Here is a 23,212-nt window from a genome sequence, read left to right on the forward strand (position 1 = left end):
TTTGCAAGATAGATAATAGAATATTTCAGTTATTTAATTTTTTAAAACTTTTATTTCTTAAGTTTAGACTCCTATTTTCTTATCCCAGTACCAGGAAAATATCTCACCTGAGATATTACAGGGTACTTTTTTTTTTTTAAACACTTTCCCCAACCCTTAAGCAAATATCGCTGGTTAACAATACTGAGACTTTATTATTATAATTATTATTTAGCAATGTATAATATATGCATATACAGGTAGTCCTTGTTATCACTTTACAACAAATGGCATATCCAACACTTTACAATGCAACCCTAAGGGCCGTTTTTCGACGCCGGAATGTGTTATCCAACGCTCACCGCCACTGATTAACACGGGACTCACTTTACAACGGTTTCACTATCCAACACTACTTCCACAACGGATTCCGTTGGATAACCGAGGACTACTGTCTGTATGTTACTGATTGTACCCGTGTATGTGCACACAAACACCCCCCTCCCCCTTCAGTGCCTATTTAGTTACCATCACCAACTATTTATACATTCTATTATTTTATTGCTGTATTATTTTATTGCTGTATTATTTTATTGCTGTGGTCCGTGCAATTCTCCCTCCACGTGGCTGCTCTCTGCTTCTCAGCTGATACACCTCCTCCCTTTCTATCTCTCTAACCCCGTGACGCCACGACGCCGGCAACGAGATGACGTCACCAACCCGGAAACCGGCTGTGCGTGTCACCATTAGCACCAATCCACAACAGCTGCCAGTGACCAGCCGGGCCGGTTATGCCACCGGTATCAGCAGCAGCGTCTCCTCTCCCCATGGTAACCTCGGCGCTGCCCCCATGGGTCCCCCGGGATGGCCGCGCAATGGTCGGGTTTAGCGCCTGCTGACCGGGCGGCCGCCGCTGACAGGTGATTGCTGGGGTAATATAAAGTAAGCAGGAGTAACCCGGGCTGTACTGTATACTGCTACAGTATACTGTATCTCATCATTATCATCATTATTATTAGTATCATGGGTCTGTGTTTGGAGGTCGCGGTCTCCAGGAGCTCGGGTTTGGATGGGGACTTGTCTGATGCATTCATGGTGCAGCCCGCAGTGAGCGGCAGTGTGTGCGCCTCTTTATAGGGCTGATCATGAGCCCAGTGCAGGCACAAACTGTGTTTTGGTTTCCCGGAGTAGCCTGGCAAACAGTCCTGTCTCAAGGGTCATAGTGCAGTGCCTCTATGCGTGAACATGCGGCAGGGAATTTCAGTTCATAATAATAATAATAAAGGTAGTTGTGTTTATGTTTCTTAAGGACTGGCAATGTATGTATGGGGACATGCACTTTCCATTCTTCATTTTTGGTGGCAATTGTAACCAAAATCCAAGAGTATAAATAGAGAAACCTGAAGTATGCAACCTTTAATTTCCCTGTTTATTTTTTTCAGGTTTGTTGTAGTTTAATGTTTGAAATTATGCAGTGAAAGTATGTGCACAACGACAATTTCGTTCTGTTACGCCACCGGTTAAACAACTTTCCAAACTAATGCCATTCATTCAACTGAACAACTATGGATGGAAACGTGTCATAAGTTTGGCAGCAAGAATGAATTTTTCTCTGCTGTTCAGTTCTTTGCTGCTGTATTTAGCAGTGAAACTGTGTGTCAGTTCCTATCTTAACTTTCGTATATGGTTTATTAGATGTTTAATTCAGTGGAAGTTACCTAGGTAATTGCTGATGCCAGTAAAATAGATGACTTTGCAAAACCAAAGCTTTTAAAGACAGAAAACCACAATATAGATCACCAAAAACTAAAATATCAGTTTTTAACTGTTTAAAATGTTTGGGTTGATTGCTACTTTTAATCACTGATACAATTTTAGGATTGTTCTTGGAGAATGTCTCTGTAAACCTGTGATATCCATAATATTGAATTATGATATGACAATACTGCCTGTGTATCCATTTATACGACTTCCAGGGACAGTAATTAAATGAAGACAATTTGGCGCTGGGTGGATAGGATGGAGACTCAAGGCAAACTTTGGCGGGGGGGGGGGATTATTTTAAGCATGACAAACGTGAATATTTAGTGTGTACAAATAAATATACTTATTTATCCCTTTGTCTTATATGTTTTTATATTATGTAACATACCAGATACATACAAAAAACAGACAGGAGCGTCAATTATTCATCATATTTCTGATTTGTGTAATAATTTTAATATTGTACCAATAATCAATGTTTTTCAGTTGGTCAGAGAGACAACGGACAGTAGAATCCCAAGACCGTGAGAGCACTGAGCTTGGAGCAATGGATCTGAAATTCAACAACTCCAGGAAATATATTTCCATCAGTATTCCTTCAAAATCAGACACCATGTCGCCACATATCAAGTCTGTAGATGATATCCGGGTGCTTGGTATCAATCTCAGCCAGTATCAAAAGCCTACACAATTTTTTATTTGTGTTGCGGGGGTGTTCATCTTTTATCTAATTTATGGATATTTACAGGTATGGCTTTCCGTGATTATATGGAATCATTGGTTTTATCATAGTCAATCATTCATTATATTCTTATTGCATTCTGTAACTTGATCTTGAAAGCTGCAATACAGGACAGAACCTATCTGTCCCTGAACCCTATTAATTTCAGCTCCAGGGACCCCCTGCTTCCAGAGATACTTACCTCCGTAGTGGTGCAGGTCTCCCTGCAAACAGAGAAACTGTGATCCTTAATCTAATGGAGACTTTTAACTATCACGCTGCACGTTGGCCAATACGAAGCCGTGATGTCATACTGTGAGGCTTCCTATTGGCCTGCGTGACCTGGACCTTTTAAACTCTGCTGATACCGGCACCCACAAGAAGTCAAGTATCTCTGGAAGCAGGGGGTCCCAGGAACGAAATTAAGAGGGTTCAGCTCTGGAGATCCCCTGCTTCAAACCTGTAATCTCTATATATCTGTATCTCTAGATATATTAAAAAAAAAATTTTTAAGTAACCCATATTGCTTCTTTTAACATGAAAATTAATCATTTAGTTTGTTAAATTCATGTAAAGTTTTGAAAGTAATTGAAGCAGCATTTGCATTTTTATGAATTGGTATTTAAAACAAAACTGTATTTTAAAGCGGCAGTCTTTCCCCCCCCCCCCTTTTTGTTTTCTTTTGTTTGTTGTTTCAAAATGGCAACCAGGAATCTCCAGTACTAAACAATGCTATTCTAGAGACCCCTGATCCCTGAGAAATTCCTATTTGAATTTTTTTTTAATTTGCACGTGGAACAAAAGAAAAAAAAATCAAGATGGCTTCTGCTTCATCCAATAGAAAGCGGCTAAATCAGGACCATGTTGTGCTTCCTAATGGCCTGTGGGAGTCAGGCCGAGCCAGCAGCTATTTCGACTACCCAAACGGGAACAAAAAAAATGGTGCATTAAAGGAAGAGTTCTAGGTTTTCAGGACTTCAGAATAGTGCAGCTCAGTTTGAGCTCCTCTCTGCTTCCGATCCTTCTGAATAAAATGAAAAAAACGACCTAAAAGAGAAAAAAAAAACATGTAGGGGGAATTGCTGCTTTAAGTTTTTATTATATTTTTATAGCTGGCAATTCTGATAAGCACCTTGTTTGTTTCTCTTATAGGAGCTGATCTTTTCAGTGGAGGGTTTTAAGGCCTTTGGCTGGTTCTTGACATTAGTGCAATTTGGATTTTATTCTGTGTTTGGACTAGTAGAACTACAGCTGACTCAAGATAAACGAAGAAGGTACACCTTTTTTTATTATCAAGTTATGTACCATTGTGTGAATTATGTTGCCCAAATGTGTTAATATTTTTTGTCCTAAGAATATAAAAGTAATCCATATGCAAAGCATACAACCTAACCTAGCTGTTTATAAATTGTATGTAATATTAACAGTGAAATAATATTGTTACTGTAGTAGATATTAAAATCCCATCATGTAAGAAACTAGTAGTAAAACGTGGTTGTTTTCAGCTTTAATACAGCATTGTAAACATCCATTGCTTATGGTGTAAGCTCTTGACACATTCACCTTGCATCTACAGTGTGCACCACAATATGTTGGCCTGTCTACTCTATCGAGATCTTATTACACATTCCATTACCTCACCTCTTTCTTATGTATTAGGTCTCTACCTTATTGTATTATTGTCCTATTCTTTAACCTTTTTCTATTTTTCTAAATACATTGTATGCTTTACAATCCCATACATGTTTGCATATTTTGAATGGACCGTTTTTAAAAACATTTCTTTACTTTTCAAATCTAATTTATGACTCCATTTCCTGCTTGCTGATTTTGCATAAGGTGTGGTTTTTTTTGTTTGTTTTTGTTTTCCCCCCTCCTGTGCTTATCAGCAATATTGGTGACTATGGACATCTGCAAAGGAATGTCCCATGCTTGATCAACCTCTTCTTGAGTAAAAAAAAATCAATCCAATTTAGTCACAAGAATGTAAGCAGGATCATGTCCTAAGGAAGAGAAACGCTGAGGGGATTGTGTTTTTTTTTGTTTTTTAAGATCAGATTTAAATACAAAGTTCCAATATTTTAGCTCTTTACAAAGTTTGTGTCCTTTGTCATAAACGGAATACAGCAAAGATGGGCCTGTAGTAAAATAACAACATTCACACAAGTATTAAAGCTGGGGTCTTTCTAGGCACTAATGTGTGTATCAATTAAGAATGTCAAAAGCATCAAGTGAGGGCAATTGTCAAAAAGAAGCAGTATGAGCATGACTGAAAGTGTTGTCAACGTGAATTAATCTCTTGACTAAATGTGACAGTCAAAACCCACATTTCCATATTCAGTCACATACTGTACATCTGCATGTCATTCCCAGGGTTTTACACACAAGTCTGTTTAAATAAACATCTGGGGAACTCCCACCTCCCACAGTCTGGTACTTGTGAATACCTTTACATAAATATTTGTATTATATTGCCAGAAAACAAAAAGCTATACTAGACCAGAGTGTAAAAAGCAGACACTCTTGTGTGTGTGTGTGTGTGTGTGTGTGTGTGTGTGTGTGTGTGTGTGTGTGTGTGTGTCAGATGCATGTTATTATTTTTATTATTTTTTTTTTTTTCAGAATACCTGCAAAAACCTACATGATCATAGCTTTCCTCACTGTGGGGACAATGGGCTTATCAAACACTTCCCTGGGATATCTGAATTATCCTACTCAGGTTATTTTCAAATGCTGTAAACTGATTCCTGTCATGATTGGAGGAGTTTTTATTCAAGGTATGCATCCCTCTGGCAAATTAAAGACTAAGAAACGTATGATGAAAGTCCCTGGGAAGGTACTGAAATATTGCTTTTTTTGTTTTTTTTATTTACAATAAATGGAATCTTCAATTAAGCACTAAAGGTTTCATCTACACCTGAAATGTTAAGTACTTCATTATTTTGTAGTTCTAATGTGCTTATTAATGTTTCCATCACTGAGCAAAGTAGGATAATTCAGGCACACTGAGGCCCCCTTAGGAACTTCAGGCATTTGTTTTAAACCGATTTGCTACATGCATAAATGACTGGAAACATTTTTTTTACAGACTTATACCATCGGGTACAACGCTTTAAACATATCACTAGTCTGTACTGTATGTAGTTAAATAGAATGGTGATAAATGAATTATCCCAGGGCTGTGTTACTTTGAGTGGATGAAGGACCAGCATTGTCCCACGTGGTCTCTGTCTATGCTATAAATACGCAGTGTTTAATAAGCTTCCTTTTTATTCAGCTCGTACCTCTTCCCCTGAATAGTTAACATACCCTTCCCACATTAAATTTCAAAAGTAATTTTTTTTGTTCTGGATAAGTTTGTAAATGTATATAAGTTTTTTTTAACTTCAAAATTAGACAATAAATGAGTAATATCACCTGAACTGTGAGAGGACACAGCAGCCAGCATTTCTAACTTAAAGCGTTAATATCGGTGTAAATCACCTCTGTAGCGGTACCATGTAAAGGCAAATAATCTCTACAAGAAACAAATTTACTTGGTAAAGATTCTGTGATTAATAGCTAAAAACAAAAGTGTTTAGCGCATACTTTTTTATTTTATTATTATTATGCTCTGTACATATGTTTTTTTGGCTTAGAACCCCTAGCTTAGTGGTTTCCAACCCCTTTTTTGGTTAAGGAACCCTAGGTGAAATTCTGAGGAACCCCAACCCCCTCTAACAGCAAGTCTGAAATCAGATGCATTGTAAATTCTGTATTTGGTACAATTTTATGACCTGAAAATTACAGGGAACCCTGTAAGGATGCCTGGGGATCCCAAGGCTTCCTAGCAACCCTGGTTGAAAAACACAGCCCTAGAGATATGAGCTTGTCATTTTTCTACTTGTTACTGAGGGTAACCAAATGACTTAATTTTTTTTTTTTTTTGGTTCCTCTTGACAGGGTTTTTGCTGTCTGGGTATTAAATGTTTGCTTTTATGAAGATCGCGTGTAAAAACATGGGTTTACTTCCTAGTCTTTATCTCAATTTTGTTTGGAGGGATTTTAACCATTTTGAAAGGCTTTACAAGAAGAAACTAACCCTGTGCCCAATAGATAACACAGCTGCTAGTCCTGGGGGAAAAACAACAACAAAATATTAGGAAGAGCCATAGGAGAGCGTGGTTACGTCCCTCAATTTATATTACAGGCATACCCTGGTTTAAGGACACTCACTTTAAATACACTCGCGAGTAAGGACATATCGCCCAATAGGCAAACGGCAGCTCGCGCATGCGCCTGTCAGCACGTCCTGAACAGCAATACCGGCTCCCTACCTGTACCGAAGCTATGCGCAAGCGGGGAGACTATAGAGCCTGTTACACATGCGTTATTTACATCAGTTATGCACGTATGTGACGATTGCAGTACAGTACATGCATCGATAAGTCGAAAAAGGGTAGTGCTTCACTTTAAGTACATTTTCACTTTACATACATGCTCCGGTCCCATTGCGTACGTTAATGCAGGATATGCCTGTACTACTTCAAGGTAGACACTTTAGAGCAACTTGGTGATAATGATTCTGAAGCTTGGAGGCTTTGCTATGCGACCGCTTAATGTGACCATGGCCAACTTGTTTACGCTGCCCCCAGAAGCCTATATGAGTTTAACTTGGAATGTTATCTTGCCTCCTAAGAATGTCCTGCTTAAGGCCTCGGACATGGTATGGCAGACCGCGCGTCCGCACGCTGAGTGAACAGACTGCCTTAAGGCAGTGTTCGCTTCCATGCGGCGTGCGACTAGAAGCGGGAGGGTGCGCGAGAGAAATTAGTTTAACTGATTTCTCAATGCGACAGACACGGCTCCGTGACGTCACTGGGAACGGCCCGTCTGGTATGGCCAGGGAAAGCACCCGCTTTCCCTCGGCCTCTGCACGGGCTGCGGCACCATGTCCGCAGACTTAGAAGGGAGAAAAAAAAGTTAGTATTAAAAATGTTGTTTTTTCTTAATCCTTTTTGGTATCCGAGTTGCCTTTAGACTGCTGGGCTCTGGAAAGCACTTCATTTTAAACTCCCAGACACTTTACATTTACATCTCTTAAACACAGCATCAGATTTAAAAGATGTAAAGCATTGTTTGAAAGGTTAAGAAGACCTTAAAGTAAATGAAATGGCGATCAGCGTGGGTTGCTGCTTTTAACAATGTTTTACATGGATATGAAGCGGCTTCCTCCGAAGCTGAAATATGCTGTTTTCAGTTCTGGGGACCCCCCTGGTTCCCAAGATACTTGCTACTGAAGGTAGTGTTAGTTCTATTCCCTCCGGGGGAACAAAATGGAGGTTTAAATCTCCCGGGTGACGCAGGCGTTTTAAAATAACTAGGAAGTACCAGATGTACTTTTTCCGGTAATCTCGTCAACCACACTTCACTTGGTACACACAGTAATGAGACGTGTCAAATGCTATATCTCTCCGCATCAGTGTTTTATGAGGTGCAAACCACTCTGGGTAACAGATTTGTCAAATTTTAAGAAACCTCTGCCGAGCATGACACTGGGTAGAATATGAAATCGTTGTTGCTATGCCAGGCCACATATTCTAAGATTGCTAAATGGAGACTTTGCTGTCATAATGGGATCTATAGTGGAGCAAACCAATTCCTATGAACCATTGTCATTTTATTAATAATTGATACCTAATATACCAAATACATGATTATAATACTATAATTCTGTTGTGTGCATCTATTATTCATAAAAGGTTTTTTTTTTTTTTTTTTTTTTTACTTTTGCCTAGAAATTGTTATGCTCAGCTACAAGTTTCTACAGTGATCAATGGTGCTGAGGGCGACAGCCTAATTTGACAGTATTGGGAACCTGAAAACTATTTTTCCTTTAATAAAATGTGCTATGGATTGCAGTTGTATAATAGTAAAGACTGTCAATGTACTCCTTTGCCCCTTAAAGCAGCAGTTCACCCAATATCCTACGTGTGTTTTTTTTTTTTTTTTAAATCCGTTCTGTACTATGAGAAAATACTTGTAGCATTTATTTTAAATTTTTTAAGACATTTTTAATGTTTCTAATGTAGGAAGCATTTCTAAAGTGACAGTCCCTTCCCCTTCTGATACTGTAGGCTCTGGCTCTTGAGCTCCGCCCCCTCTCTCTAGCAGTGCACCAATTGTATCTAGTAACTGCCCAGTCAATCATATTCCAGGACTACATTGCCAGAATGCTGTGCAAGAACAGAATTAAATAACCAGGATCAAGCGATCGATTACAGGAGAACGAATTGATCTGCAGCTCAGCTAATCACTTGTCAGTGTGCTGATTGTATTGATGCACATATTGAATGGGAGGTTGGGGGGGGGTTGTGTGTGTGTGTGTGTGTGTGTGTGTGTGTGTGTTTTTTTTTTTTTTAAACGGCAGCTTTAAAATAGAGTAGATATACACTGTTCCCTCAGGCTACACCAAGCCAGTGAGTCTTGGTGGCGTGGCAGGAATGTAGGTGAGGTACATTGTAATGTTGTCACTATGATGAATGGGGAATCCTGACCATGTTTAGAGCAGATCATGCTACACCACAAGTTATAAGGTGTTTGCAGATGCTGCTCTTATATAATGCTCTCTTACATTTGCAAAGTAAAATTCTAGTGTTCACTGGAGGGGGGGGGGGGGAACCTTGAAAGGCAAGTTGCTAGCTTTGTACTGTTCAGAAGGCTAGCTTTGTGCCCTGTAATCTCCACTCTGGTTAGCCGAGCTATTCATATAATCATTGTGCTTTTTATATATGAAAATGTAGCATGCGTAATTGATATACAATATGTGGCAGAACACACAACTTCAGTTCTGCGATCTGTAGGTTACCTACAGTATTGGGTGTAGCAAGATGAAACCTTTCTAATGAAACCCCTTTTACTTTTGTATTTTAAACAGGAAAGCGGTATAATGTTGCAGATGTGGGAGCAGCTGTCTGTATGAGTCTTGGTCTTATATGGTTTACACTGGCTGACAGCACAGTAGCACCCAACTTCAACTTAACAGGTAAGGTGGTGACTTCTAATTTATGTGCATCACAAAGCTGAGACTTTCCTTGTTAACACCCAAAGGCATATGTCATTTAGTTATTGTGAAAATGTGAGTAGAATTCACCACAAGAAATATAAATGTTTTGTGATATGAATATCATATAGAAAATATTCAGTTTATTTGGTCTGAGTACATTTGTAATGCGCAGTGGTAGAAATGTATTGTATTAATCTGCATGTACAGTACACAATGTGCACATACTAGTTTGTACATACAGTATGTAGCTCAACCCCCTTATAACGCTTTGCTTGGGGTCCAAAGAATCACATCGCGCTATAAGCGGATCGCGTTAGAAATAATGTACAATAAAGTATTTAAAATACCGATAATCATGTTGTAAAGTATTCATAAATACGAAAATTGGGAGCCACGCTAGCATCGCGTTATAAGCGGATTCGCGTTGTAACGGATCGCATTATAACGGGGTTGAGCTGTACATAGAAATAAACTTCCAAACATGAGTCCTAATTGGCAGTCTTGTTTGTTTTTTTTTTTTCTTTTTAAAAGACAATCTGTTCATAATATTGCATATTGTTTCTTGGAACGTTAAAGTGGTAAAAAGACAATACTTGGCTAAAAACAGTTTGAATACTGTAGTTTATTACCACATATTATTCTTTGCGAAGGCGGCTTGCAAGGTAACATATGCTAAATTAATATTGACACTAGCATATGCATGGGTAAATGCATAAACCAGCAAAAGTCTTGAAGGCATCGAGGCATTCAGAAAACATACTACTTACTCTATTTTATATTAACTTTCAAATGAAAAATTCTTCCGGATTCAGTTGCCTAAGGGGTAGCAGTTTGGATGCTAGTTACTAAATGCCAAATTGACTTCACTTGACTTTTACTCATAAATTTCTTGGAAACATTGATACATAAACTAGTATGATTCCAGCTGAAGCTCTACTTACATAATTTAATCAGATTCCTTTGAACATTGTGAGGGACAAATCTATTCAGATGACATTTTTGCCTTAAGGAAGCAAAACTATTCAGCAAGTACTGTATAAACAAAATACTCTTGTGCTGTCTCATGCAAATATTCTGATCGTAAAACCCTGGTTGGTTTAGGACTTCCATTCAAGGACTATGCTCTTTATTCTGCATTAAAGTGTAGGTCGCATTAACCATTTTGTGATGCAAATGAAGTTCAACAAAAAGCAGCGTTTACACTGGTTTTTATGATCACCAATCATTGTTTGTGTTAAACCAGTCTTGGCTATAGATTTTTTTATTTTTTTTATTTAAATGAACACCTTTTTTGGCTACGTCATTTTAAAGCATCATCTAGCCCCTAGATGCCTGTAAGGGTTTAACTCCAATGTTGGTATCTCACCCCTGTAGCATGTCCTGCACCCTATTTTATTATTATTATTTCTAATTTTAAAAATCCATGATTTTCTTAGTATCTAGACTGAGGCAATCATGTTAACCTTTAGACTGCAATGGGCTCTGGGGGGAGCATGATGTTCACCTTCTGGACGCTTAATATATCAAATGCTTAAATCTCCTCCTGAGCAACGAATCAGAATTTTGTTTAAATAAAAACTGCTTTGGAAGAAAATCAAGAAGAGATCTCTTAATGAGGCAATGCTTTAAAAAAAAAAATGTATGCTTGTTTTTTTTTTAAAAATGGATTTGAAACAAGGGGTCTCGAGCTGATCCCCGTTAATTTCAGCTTCTGGCACCCCCTGCTTCTTGAGATGCATGCCTCCCCATAGTGGGTCACGGTATTCATTCCAGGGCTCGCGTTATGGCTGAGCTTCAAAGCTCCTGGGCCAATAGGAAGCCGTGATGTAACCTGATGCAGCTTCCTATTGGCCCATGTGACATGTGAGCTTTAAACTGCAGGAGATACCGACACCTCCTTCGGAGGAAAGTGTCTCTGAAGCAAGGAATCCCCGGATCTGAAATTAATGGGGTTCAACTGCTGCTTCAATCCTATATCTATCTCGGGAAACAAACGCAGTGTATTGCCCCTTTTTAAAGCAGAACTGAAAAAAGCAATGAAGTTGTTGCATGTAGACGTAACCGCTTCTTTGATGCAATTCTTTACTTTAGAGTTTTTATACAAGCTTGTAAAATTGAGAGCCAGTGGCAAATACTCCAACATAATTCTTTTATTAAATGTAAAGTGTGTGTGTGTGTGTCGCCTCAAAGACACCTTTTTTTCTTCTGCATTTTTCTTTAAGGTGTGCTCCTTATCTCGTTGGCCCTGTGTGCTGATGCTGTCATAGGAAATGTTCAAGAAAAAGCTATGAAACTACACAATGGATCTAATTCAGAAATGGTATATGCTCCCTTCTTCTACAAAAACTTTATTTTTTTTTTATTTAATGTGCTGTATGTGTTTACTTTTGTTTCTCTGCACATTATTTTTGTATGCAATGTTACCGTCTAAACATTAGCCTAAAATGTTTGTCAGGCGACCGGGCATTCCCCCGCACCTCGGGTGCCTCTCTCCTCCAGTTGCTGGCTGTGGTTGTCAGTCATTTCAGCATCACTTGTCTGAATCATCTGTGCCTGAAGCATGACCGCCGTAGGATGCGCTCCTTCCTGTGTCCTACACCGGTCAAATGGTTTCTGACGCAGCCAGCGGAGTGGGTACGGCAAATTTGTTCTGAGGGCCATGCAAATGGAGGAGTGTGGGGTACAGGGAAAAGGATGGGAATCTTTGCACAGAGGGAGTGGAAGGTTGTGTATATGCTGTATAGATATTTTTCTATCGTCCCCCATGACGGTGCACACAAATGGGGAGTAGGCTCCGTCTACTTCTGGTTAGAACCATCCTTCCAACTTAAACATCTAAGACCCTAGCACCTTAGTTATTTTTGATCCTGCCTGCCTCAGCTGTAGCTGGGTTGCTCCCCGCTCAGATGCCTCATGGATATCTTTTTCTGGCCGCTCACACCGGATGGGGTCTGTTCCCAGAGCCGCCATTTTTACAGTTGCTTGTTGGGAGAATGCTGCAACGCCCGAATCGGCCTCAGTCTATGGAACGAAGTGGTCCCTACATACTGGCACAGCGTATTCTTTATGGGCCACCAAGTGAGCTTGAGGATGCAGTTTGAGGCCTAGTTAGGCCAAACGGAAGTGAGATTCTGCATTCCGAAGTGGCTTCTGTGCAAGACAAATTGAAAGTATGTAGTGGGGGCATGGCAACAGACCACCCCCTCTTGGGGGTTGGATTAGCCAAGTCATTAACAAACTACAAACCCAGGATCTGGCCAAGCTTTTGATCATAGGGTTTTATGGCACAGGTTCACTTTCTTTTCACAGATGCTAGGTGTATAGTGTCTGCTGCTGTTTTTACAAGCTGTATTATGCCTGCTTTTGGGGACTCCCCTGAGCCTTCAACATGAAGTCTGAAGTTATAACGACCTGAACCCAGAAATATGTAGCTAAAATGAAGCACTACTCTGCGGTTTGTGCTCTTTGTGATGGGAAATTGCCTCCTAATTTTTCCAAGAAAGCATTCTCTGAGTGTATAAAGAATGTTTCTCTCCAAGGCTGCGCTTATAATGCCTTGCGATGCGACTTCACTCCGAAACAAATACATTGACTCCGTCGCAAGCGCTTATAATAAGCGCGACGGCACGTTGTCGCGTCAAATTTTTGAAGCTGGGTCTATTTTATTTTTTTAGAGACAGTCGCCACATGTGACTGTCTCTAAACCAATCAGAGACTGCGGCCTGCCCCCTTTCGTGACGTCACTGGCCTTGTCGCCAGCAACGTCGCTCAAAATCAAATTATAACTTTCGCTAATGGCGACGGGTGACGTCGCTGTCGCCAGCACTATAAACTCGGCCTTAGACTAAGAACCTGTGCTGCAGATGTCTTGTTGGAAAACAAGCTGGTTTCTCTTTTTCAGGTGAACTTGTTTGCTGAACCACTTGTCACCATCTTATCGGGCTTCAGGAAATAAAGAGTTGTTCTTTCTGCGGGAGAGACCAAGAAATTTCGAGATGTCAGATCTTGCAGGCCAGGAAGAGGTTTTCACAGATCTAGGTTTCAGCCAGCCCGTCAAACTGAGGTTCGTGGAAGGAGTCAACACGTCTTCAGCCAGATAATTCCAAAGTTTGCTGAAATATGGCAGACCTGTCCCATTCAATATCTTTTTAGCAGAAGGAAGAATATCTGCATATAGGGATGCATGGATCAAGACGACATTGAATCCTCCTGGGTTCTAGAGATGGTAACAAAAGACTGCTCTAGACGTTCCAGGAGAGAATCTGTTCTGGGTATCGAATGTTCCCAGATGCAGATACACAGCTAGCTTTACAAAAGTCTATCCAGATGATGTGCCAGCAGCAGGTAATTCTGAAGGTTTCGAAAGAACAGCAAAAGGGGAACATATTTCAACCTGTTCATGGTTCCCAAGGCTACAAGGAGTTTCTGCCCGGTACTAGACCTGAAGTATATCAATCAATCTTTGTGTCAAACTATTCAAAATGGAGTCGCTGAGGTCTGTAGGGAATATACTCCAGCCACGGGACATGTTCGCTGCAGTCAATCTAAAGGATGGGACCTGCATGTCCCAATCATGTCACCCCACCAGACATTTTTGAGATTCTGCGTGAGCAGTCGGCATTTATCTGTTTTGTGCTCTAACCTTCAGGCTAGCTACAGTCCCAAGAACGTTCACAAACGTTCTGTTATCACTCCTTTCTGGAAACAGGGAATCTTTGTTATACCCTATTTGGACCATCTTTTAATCAGAGCATGTACTGTACGTACATAGAAACACAGACACATGTATAGATCATTAACTGCTATATCATGGTTGGATAATAAATATGGAGAAAGTCATTAATTCCCTCAAACATTAGTTCTTCTTGGAATGGAACATATCACGAATGTGGGAAAGGTGTTTTTACCCCAAGAAAAAGCTCTGAAGATCAGCGCAGCAGCTCAAAGAGTGATACTGAAGTGTAATTTCAGTGGAGCAGTATGCAAGGATTGCCTTAACATTAGAAGTGGTGGCACAAAGGCATCTTGGGCCTTTTTCAAATATTTTCTTTGAGGACAGGAATCCATTGTATTACTCCCAAATGATTAATCTCTCGCATCTAGTCACAGAGAGCCTGAGATGGTGGGACGACCTTCCGAACCTGACAAAAGGAAGAGCCTTAAAGATAATAAACTGGAATATAATATATCCAGACTCCAGCAAACCAGGCTGGAGAGTGCTTTTTCAAAAAGCTTATGATCAAGGAAATTGGTCATCAAAAGAGAATTATCCCCTTAAATATCTTAGAGATTTGGGTGGTATTGCATTTTTCTCATCTCTTAGGAGTGGCATTAAAGATCTTTTCAGACAACAACACAACTGGGTAGATGTCAAATGTTGAAGTCTTATTTACTGATGTATCAGGTGGAAAACAAAAGGTATTTCTTCAACTTTTTGCATTATGTCTGCATCATTTAAAGGACTTTAAATGTCTAGTTAATTTATTACAGGGTATGATGTTCTTTTCTGAAATGTTGCCGGTTGCAATCATTATATCCAGCAAGAGCCCAGATCCATAATATCCTGGACTTCTTGCAACAAGGCTATGATCAAGGTCTTAGTTTGAATTCCCGTAGGATCAATGTATAAGCACATGGTATATTCTTTGAAACACCACCTGCAATTCAGAAAGATGTGAAATGCTTCAGTAAGGCGGTTAAAAAAAATATGTAGTCCCAGAATATGCATGGGCGTATTCACTAAAGGTAGTTCCAGCTTCAGATCTCAATATAGTCTTGGAAGTGTTAGTGAATGTTTTAGCTGCTACTACATTCATCATATAAGTATCTGACTTTGAAAGCTGTGTTTTTTTTATATATTCATTACCTTGGTCAGAAGAATTGTGGCGCTTAAAGCTATATCCTATAGTGCTCCATATTACAGAATACATGAGTATAAAATAGTCATGCGCATAGTATCACAATTTTTCATTCAAAAGTGGTATCATACTTTCGTATGAATCAAGAAATAATTGTTCCTTCATTTAGTCCCAATACCAAAGGGAAGAAAGAGAGTTGCACTGTCTGAATGTGGTTAGAACGTTATCTTTTATGTTAACCATACAGAGAATTATAGAATATCAGAGAAATTATACTGGGTATATCCTTTTACTTGTGAAGAGGAGAGGTAATGTGCTGCCTCTGTATTTTTTTTTTTTATAGCAAGATGGATTAAGCTTTGTATTGAGGAACCTTGCAAGACAAAACAATTGGAGTATCCATTCAAAAACAAGATGCATTCCTCGAGCCATGGCAACTTCATGGGCTAACGGAGCACAAGCCTCTTCTGACGTTATTTGTAAGGCAGCAACATGGGCCTCCTGAAATACGTTCATAAGGCACTAGAAATGTTGAGAAAATTTCCTCCGGTGATGCTACATTTGGGAGGAAAGTTCTACATATAAATCTTTTCAGATGGATGTGTTTTTTCTCCGAGTCCCCTCCATGCTGATGCACTATCCTGTCTCGAAGAGGAATTAAGGGAAATTTAATGAAGCATTTGTTTGCTCTATGACGTAATTTGTTTGGATACCTTTGCTTGGCTAGATATATAACTAAGGTGCTAGGGTCTAGGGTCGTCTTAATTTGGTAGGATGGTCCTACCCCAAAGTAGGAGCCAACCCCCCCCATGTTTGTGCACTGTCGTGTACCTGTGTGTGTGTGTGTGTGTGTGTGTGTGTGTATATATAATATATACTTGCATATGCATTTTTATAAGTTAGAAAGGGTTGTCTTTAAATTCTGGGACAAAAAAACTTTTTGGATCTCTTTCTTTGAATTGCAGATGGTGCAATTATTTTTGGCCATCTATTAATCTGATGGGGACAAAACCTTTCCCTGTGCGATTATTGCAATTTCAATGCTCGTGAAGTAAATGTCGTGCTTTAAATGATGGGATTTGTGAGAGGGAGCACATTATATGTATGAATCAAATATTTAACTGCATGAGTTCCATATCATCTTTGTCTGTTTTTTAATGTTTCAGGTTTTGTATTCCTATTCAATAGGATTTGTTTACATTTTGTTGGGATTGACCTCCACTAGTGGATTAAGTCCTGCGGTAGTATTCTGTTCCAAGGTAGGTATTAAAGCAAAGCAGTGTAAGGCAGTTTGTCACTGAATAAAAAAGAGCAAGTGGCCACGTATTGTTTGGATATAAAGCAATAGTGCATTACAGCAGAAAATATGAATACCTTGATATTCTATGCTGCAGAGTAGCCAGTGCTGTACAACAACCAGTCCTATATTAAGTGAGCAAACGATTAGTTCATTGGTAGAATAAACATATTTTTAAAAATCCGTGTTTCCTCTGTATATTCTATACAGTATATCGCTGCCTTTTTTCCAACTTTTGGACCCAATAATTAGTTAATGAAATTCCATTTTATTTTTTTTAATTTGAGAAACAAGTTTTGTGTTTTAGTATAAATCATTATAAATAAGAATAGTATTCTAGTAATAATCTTTGCATCCGATATGTAAATGCTTTATGAATTGAGTCCAGACTTTCACTAAAACTGCTGCGTGTGTGACACTCTCTTCAAAGTATATTCCCATCTAAATAAATACATTGGTTTGAACAGAGCTAGTAGCCATAACTGTTGCATGGGCATTTTTTCTGTTTGCAAGTTGTTTTCAGGTCTGCATTTACTTTGAAGAGTTCAAAAATAAATAAAAAACATCTTTCATTTTGAGAGCTGATCCAACACCCACCCCCACACCAAACTGAGTGTAACTAGACTTTGCTGATACTAATGGCAATAGCTAAGTCCGATGTAAAAGGATGCTTCCAGCTATTCACTTGGCACCATTTAGTAAAGGGATAATCATGAACACAATTTATTCTTTACATCCCCTGCCTAAATCCATTCTAAACATTTAAGCGTCCCTTCTCATTGAATAATATGGCCTCATAACGTTAATATTTCAGTATTTTTAAGGGGAGACACTCGTCGATGGAAAGCTAAAAATGCCCTCTACTTGCCTGCACTCAACGATCAACATAAATGGTAGAAAGCTCTTTAATATACCATACTACTGTATACTGTATGTAGTATGCAACAAAAATATCCATGCTCCCAAGTCATCACTACTCTTCAACATCACAGGAGAGCTGGGGCTTGCAATGCTAGGTCGTTTTGAATTAAAGCTTGTGTAGACTTTGCTCTTCATGCTGTAACCAGGTCTCCCCTGTGTTTCAGTACCCATTTCAGACGTACGGATATGCATTCCTTTTTTCCCTGACTGGCTATTTTGGAATCTCTTTTGTACTTGCTTTAATTAAACTCTTTGGTGCTCTTCTTGCAGTAACAGGTAGGCATGTATTTCCAACCTCTCATTTGTAATGTTGACATTAACATTTTCAGCTTCAAATCAACGTTTAGTATAGTTTCTATGTAGATCTTTCAAGAAGCACAATCCAAAATATCTTGAAACTTAATATCTACCAGATGAACCGGGATCTGTGAGCCTTACTCTTGGCAGACGGCAATATCTGTGGGGTTACTTTATTGATATGAATAATGTATAACACAGTATTAAAAACTTAAGCCATGAGAAGAAAAACACAAGTGTCTTTATGAGGACTTTACTTTTTCTTTTTGGAAAAGGGTACCTAGATCTAGAGAGGGGGTTTGAGTAAGTTCATCTGCTTTATATTATTTCATTTTCTTCTGTGGCAATTAAATGTGTAACAGTATTAAATATAATCATTCCTAACTCTCCAAGGAGTATTCTCTTATGGAGGAAGCCTTTGCTTCTCTGCTGTTGTCAAGAAAGCTTACGCCAGTAGTGAACTTGATATCACTATTTATTAGACAATACACCCGTCATTAGTCAGGTCAATTGCTTCAGTTTACCATAGTACAAATAAGTATGCATCATGCATATACAAGATTCACATACAGATGCCGCGGCCGTTATTCAAACAAATCACAGAGCCGTTTTCGTGTGCGCTGCTGTACTCCACGTGGCATTAACACCGCCAATCGCCCCAGGCACACGTGTTTATCGCGGTTGCCTTGTTTGAATTTCATGGATTGTGTGCAATGAAATGAATAAATTGTGCTGTGCTACTGTGTCAATTTCAGGTGTTTAAAAACCAGAACACTAAAATGCCATTTTATGCACTCGCGTCTTAAGGCGGTACGGTTGGAAGAAATCCCGCGCCATGGTATGGGTATTCCGAGGTATACACCGCGTGAAGTGTTTCAATAATGGCCGCTGCATCTGTACTCCAATGTTGGTACGCAGAACAGGCATGCTAAGTAGTCCCTAATAAATGAGAACATTTGAATATGCATGCTAAGGGTGTTAATATACCAAACAAAATATTACTATAGCTGCTAAAACTGTGAAATCCTAGTGTATTACAAATTGGATGTAGGCAATATTTTAACTGTAGTCACCTAGTTTATGTATATGATCAAATGGCACAATTTTAAAGATAAAAGAGTTTAACACTATTCAACTTGCCTTACACAATAACAAATAGAAATGTATTTGCACATATAAACTGCAAATCAATTTGCTTGTAAACTGTTAATATGTTGAAAATATATTCATTTAATAGTTTTTTTTAATTTCCGCAGTAACAACTGGGAGAAAGGCAATGACGATTGTTCTTTCCTTCTTGTTCTTTGCAAAACCTTTCACTTTTCAGTAAGTACATAATTTATAAATGCATCGTGTGTCTGTGTGTCTGTGTGTCTGTGTGTCTGTGTGTCTGTGTGTCTGTGTGTCTGTGTGTCTGTGTGTCTGTGTGTCTGTGTGTCTGTGTGTCTGTGTGTCTGTGTGTCTGTGTGTCTGTGTGTCTGTGTGTCTGTGTGTCTGTGTGTCTGTGTGTCGTAACAAAATTTATATTGGAAATTTCCAATCTGTTTAAACCATAACTCTCTTACCAAAAGATAGACATAGTGTAGTCTACTCTAATTTTGTTGAGGTTTTTTTAAAGCACATTTTTGTTGGTGTTCTCTTTTAACAAAGTATTTAATTCGGTCTGCAGTGAATTTCATACCCCCTATTTGTTCTCTAGTATTCCAGTGATATTTTCAGTTACACGTATAGTTTTCAACTAGAGGCCTGGAATGCAGCTTGTGTGATCAAATGTTGTTTGAATTCTAATGAGAATGGTAAAGCAAAAAAATTTTTTTTTAAGATTTTTGGTATTTTTGCAATCGTGATTTGGCAATAGCCTCTTGAGTCATTGTCATCAGAGTATCTGTGTTTTGTGCAAGATTGTATAGTTCCAACAAGAGAAATCGAATTCAATGTGATCTCATGTTTTTCGCTGAATATATTGTATATATAGGCAGAATTTGTCTTTAAACTAAATTAACTGAAACACTAATTAAAGGTGAATTCCAAGGTGTGCGTGTCAGGGGGTTCCCAGAGCGGTGCTGCCAGTACTTCCTGGTTATTTAAATGTCCTGTCTTGACGCAGGACGAGCGCTTGACGTTGACCCGCGTGATCATTGAGTTTTAGACCTCCTCTGTTGGAGGGGAGGAAACGACAGCACCTTCACAGAAAAAACAAGTGATAGACAGCACTCAAAAAATAAGATAATCTCATGCAGGTTGCAGGGTGCAAATAAAGGAACAAAAAGAAGGACCCAATTCCTCCTAAATAATTACAAAACAGTAATAATAGTTCGAGCACTCACTGACTAGTAGAATAAATCTCAAGAATAGGTAATTCCAAAAAAAAAAAAAGATATTTAATGTCAACACAAGTCAAATCCACGGAGCGATGTGACCAACACAAAAGCGTCTAAAATACATACTGCAAAAAAAATAGTATGCGAAAACCAAAATATGACATAATGGGAGGTGGGGATGGGGTGGAGGAAGAAACCGGGGGAAGGGGGGGATGGGGATAAGCAGGGGGGGGCAACGTTTCAGGGACAAACCCCTTCCTCAGGCCCGTTCCCTCAGGAACCCAAAAGGGAACACAGAGGTACTTCCCTTCCCCAAAGCCCAAAGACTGCAGCCACCCTTGCAGCAGGAGAGGAGAAGGAGAAGGAGAGGAGAAGTGCTTGTGATTATGCTATCCTGTGGTCTGATTTCACACTAGTTATATTCTCTCTACTTTTTCTTTGTCATACTCTTAGATTGATTACTTAGAGGTGCTTTGTGTGCTTAATCTGCTAGGGTTGCTGTTTCTTTGTGTTGGGACTTTGGGGAAGGGAAGTACCTCTGTGTCCCCTTTTGGGGGTAAAAAAAGAAATAAAATCTGTATGGGGAACTGCTCCTTTTACAAAATTAACCTGTAAATCCATTTTTTCCCTCCAGGTATATATGGTCTGGCTTGATGGTTGTGCTTGGAATATTTTTAAATGTCTACAGCAAGAATATGGATGTAATGAAACTGTCCAAACTGTATGGCCTGTTGAAGAAGAAAGGCACAGAAGGGAAAACACGGACTTTCTCTCAGACTGTATAGCCCTTTTTTGTCTTCGAGGTGTTTCTTTTTTTCATTAAATGACTTGTATTTTTCCAAAGGGAATATGGATAAACAAGAAGGTGAAGGCACATTGCCTGCTTGTTACAGCTGAGGAGTAAATATTTCTATATTCGAGCATAAGAGACATTTCCATACCTCTGCTGACTAGGGGGCATTGTACAGTAGACGAGTCGGCGGTGACATTTTAATTGGAACACAGCGGTGTCTGAGAGACTTGCAACCTCTCACTTAGAGGCAGGAGACCCTAATGGACCATAGTATTTTTATTACAATAATTTCGGAAGGAATTCTTGCGTTTAATTTTTTTTTGGGGGGGGGGGGCGGGTTGTGTGTAAGATGGCGAATGAAAGTCTATCAGTGTATAAAGACCAAATTGCCAAGAAGTTTTGAATGGAAATGACAATCTATCATTTTTAAGATGTATCACATTTCATCAGTTTAAGTAAACTGAGTGGGTATAGGCACTTTTTTAAAATCACATTTCCATTTCACGCTTGGACCCTTATGAATAAAGGAACAAAAGACCACAGATTGGAAACCTTGCTTTACTTACGGTGGAGGATTTTTGTCATTTTGTTTTACCTACCTCTTGTCATTATTGTGTGTCTGGTTTGTTGCCTACTACCAGCGTTAAAGTATAGACCAAAAGGACAAAAGTGTCTGTGAGTGTGTTGTGTGGCCCTGTTATGCAGTAATACAGGTACAATCCGTGTAGTGCGGCAGCTTGCAGAATTAGGACAAGCTCGGGTTTAGAAGGTGTTTGGAAACTAGAAAGGGATACCCTCCATGTGCTCATTTGTATGCTCGTACCCAGAATCTAAGTGTGCAAATTAAACTCCAAGTGGTGTTTTTGTTTTCAAAACTGGTGTAGGCTTGGGGAACATGTGCAGTATAAGACCTATAGATGCACTGTGTATTTTCTCTTGACCATGTTTAGTAATGCATTCAAATATATATTCACCGCGCTTCTCCATGTAAGGAGCATGCTGCTGGTGACAGGATTGGCCATACATATGTGCAAAAACAGAAAGTTAATCCCTGCGCTTCTCCCATTGGGATAGCAATAAATTGGGGAAATAAATATACATTGTGAAAACTAAATCTATAAGACAAAGGAGACTTTTGGTTACATCCTTTGATCAAATAATGCCAAGCCTGCTAACAAACGTCAAGGTAAGTCTCAGTAGCAGGTCCCTATGCTAAATGCATACAAATGTTCTGTGAAATATACCCTGAAGCGGTTAATATACTAAGCATAAGCTTATGCAACTATGTGCAGTATATACCAGTGAAGATACTTACATGCACTGTATTTGGCATTATTTGATCAAAGAATGTAACCAAAAGTCTCCTTGGTCTTGGATTTAGTTTTCACTATGTATATTTATTACCCATTTATTGCTATACCAATGGGAGAAGCGCAGGGATTCACTTTGCACATTAGTAATGCATGCGTTTTTTCTATTTTTTTTACACACCCATAACCTTTTATTTTGTATCTGCTTTTAAAGCCTTAATACCCCTTCCCCTCCCCCCCATACAAAGTAAGAAAATAACCCAATACAGGTGGTCCAAGTTGTGATAATTTATTACGGTTTCATTTTTTTTAAATCTTCGGTGGGGTTTACTGAATTTTACATGCTAATTTTACTGGTAACAACTGATACCACTGCAACATGTGTTCACTTAAAGCAGCAATACAGGTTTAATTAAAAAAATGTATTACAGGGTTGAAGCCGGGTGTCTCCAGAGCTGAACTGTTTAATTTCAGCTCCAGAGATACCGGCGCCCCCTAATCTACAATATGCATCTCTTTTCAGTTTAAATGTCCCGCCACGTGGGCCAATAGGAAGCCACACTGGATTTTGTCACTGCTTCGTATTGGCCCGCGGGACATTTAAACGCTGCCATTGTTAGGCACACAGTTTCTCTGACTGCAGAGCTACCGGCACTGCTAAGGAAGGTAAATATCTCTGTGGGTGCCTGAAGCTAAAGTTAACGCAGTTCAGCTCCCTGCATCTTTCTATCCTGTAATAAAACATTTGAAAAAGTGAAACACATGTTGCTGCCTTTTAATTAGTGCTTTGGCAGTGGCCATTTAACCTCCCAGGTTAAGCAAAGTTACAGCAACTAATATCTCCAGAATTCAACAAAAAATGTCAAGGGTGCGATTGCCAACAGTAAAGGGACTTTACAATGGTAA

General features: G+C 39.2%; 1 protein-coding gene across 3 annotated transcripts; it reads left to right on the forward strand.

Annotated features, from left to right (window-relative positions):
* The first annotated feature begins 695 nt into the window (after window positions 1–695).
* SLC35B3 (solute carrier family 35 member B3) lies at window positions 696–21,538 on the forward strand. 3 transcript variants are annotated; one of them, XM_075585735.1, is made up of 10 exons: window positions 696–921; window positions 2,230–2,491; window positions 3,617–3,738; window positions 5,087–5,241; window positions 9,381–9,488; window positions 11,732–11,829; window positions 16,534–16,626; window positions 17,750–17,861; window positions 19,139–19,208; window positions 20,838–21,538. In XM_075585735.1, exons 2-10 carry the CDS (start codon window positions 2,291–2,293, stop codon window positions 20,986–20,988), a joined length of 1,110 nt encoding a protein of 369 aa, XP_075441850.1. In that variant the 5' UTR covers window positions 696–921; window positions 2,230–2,290; the 3' UTR covers window positions 20,989–21,538. The 3 variants fall into 3 exon arrangements, with proteins under 3 accessions (XP_075441850.1, XP_075441849.1, XP_075441851.1); XM_075585734.1 differs by having other exon boundaries at window positions 696–899; XM_075585736.1 differs by having other exon boundaries at window positions 699–809.
* The last annotated feature ends 1,674 nt before the right edge of the window (window positions 21,539–23,212 follow it).

This window comes from Ascaphus truei, chromosome 2 (genome assembly GCF_040206685.1).
Source record: "Ascaphus truei isolate aAscTru1 chromosome 2, aAscTru1.hap1, whole genome shotgun sequence".
NCBI lineage: Eukaryota > Metazoa > Chordata > Amphibia > Anura > Ascaphidae > Ascaphus > Ascaphus truei.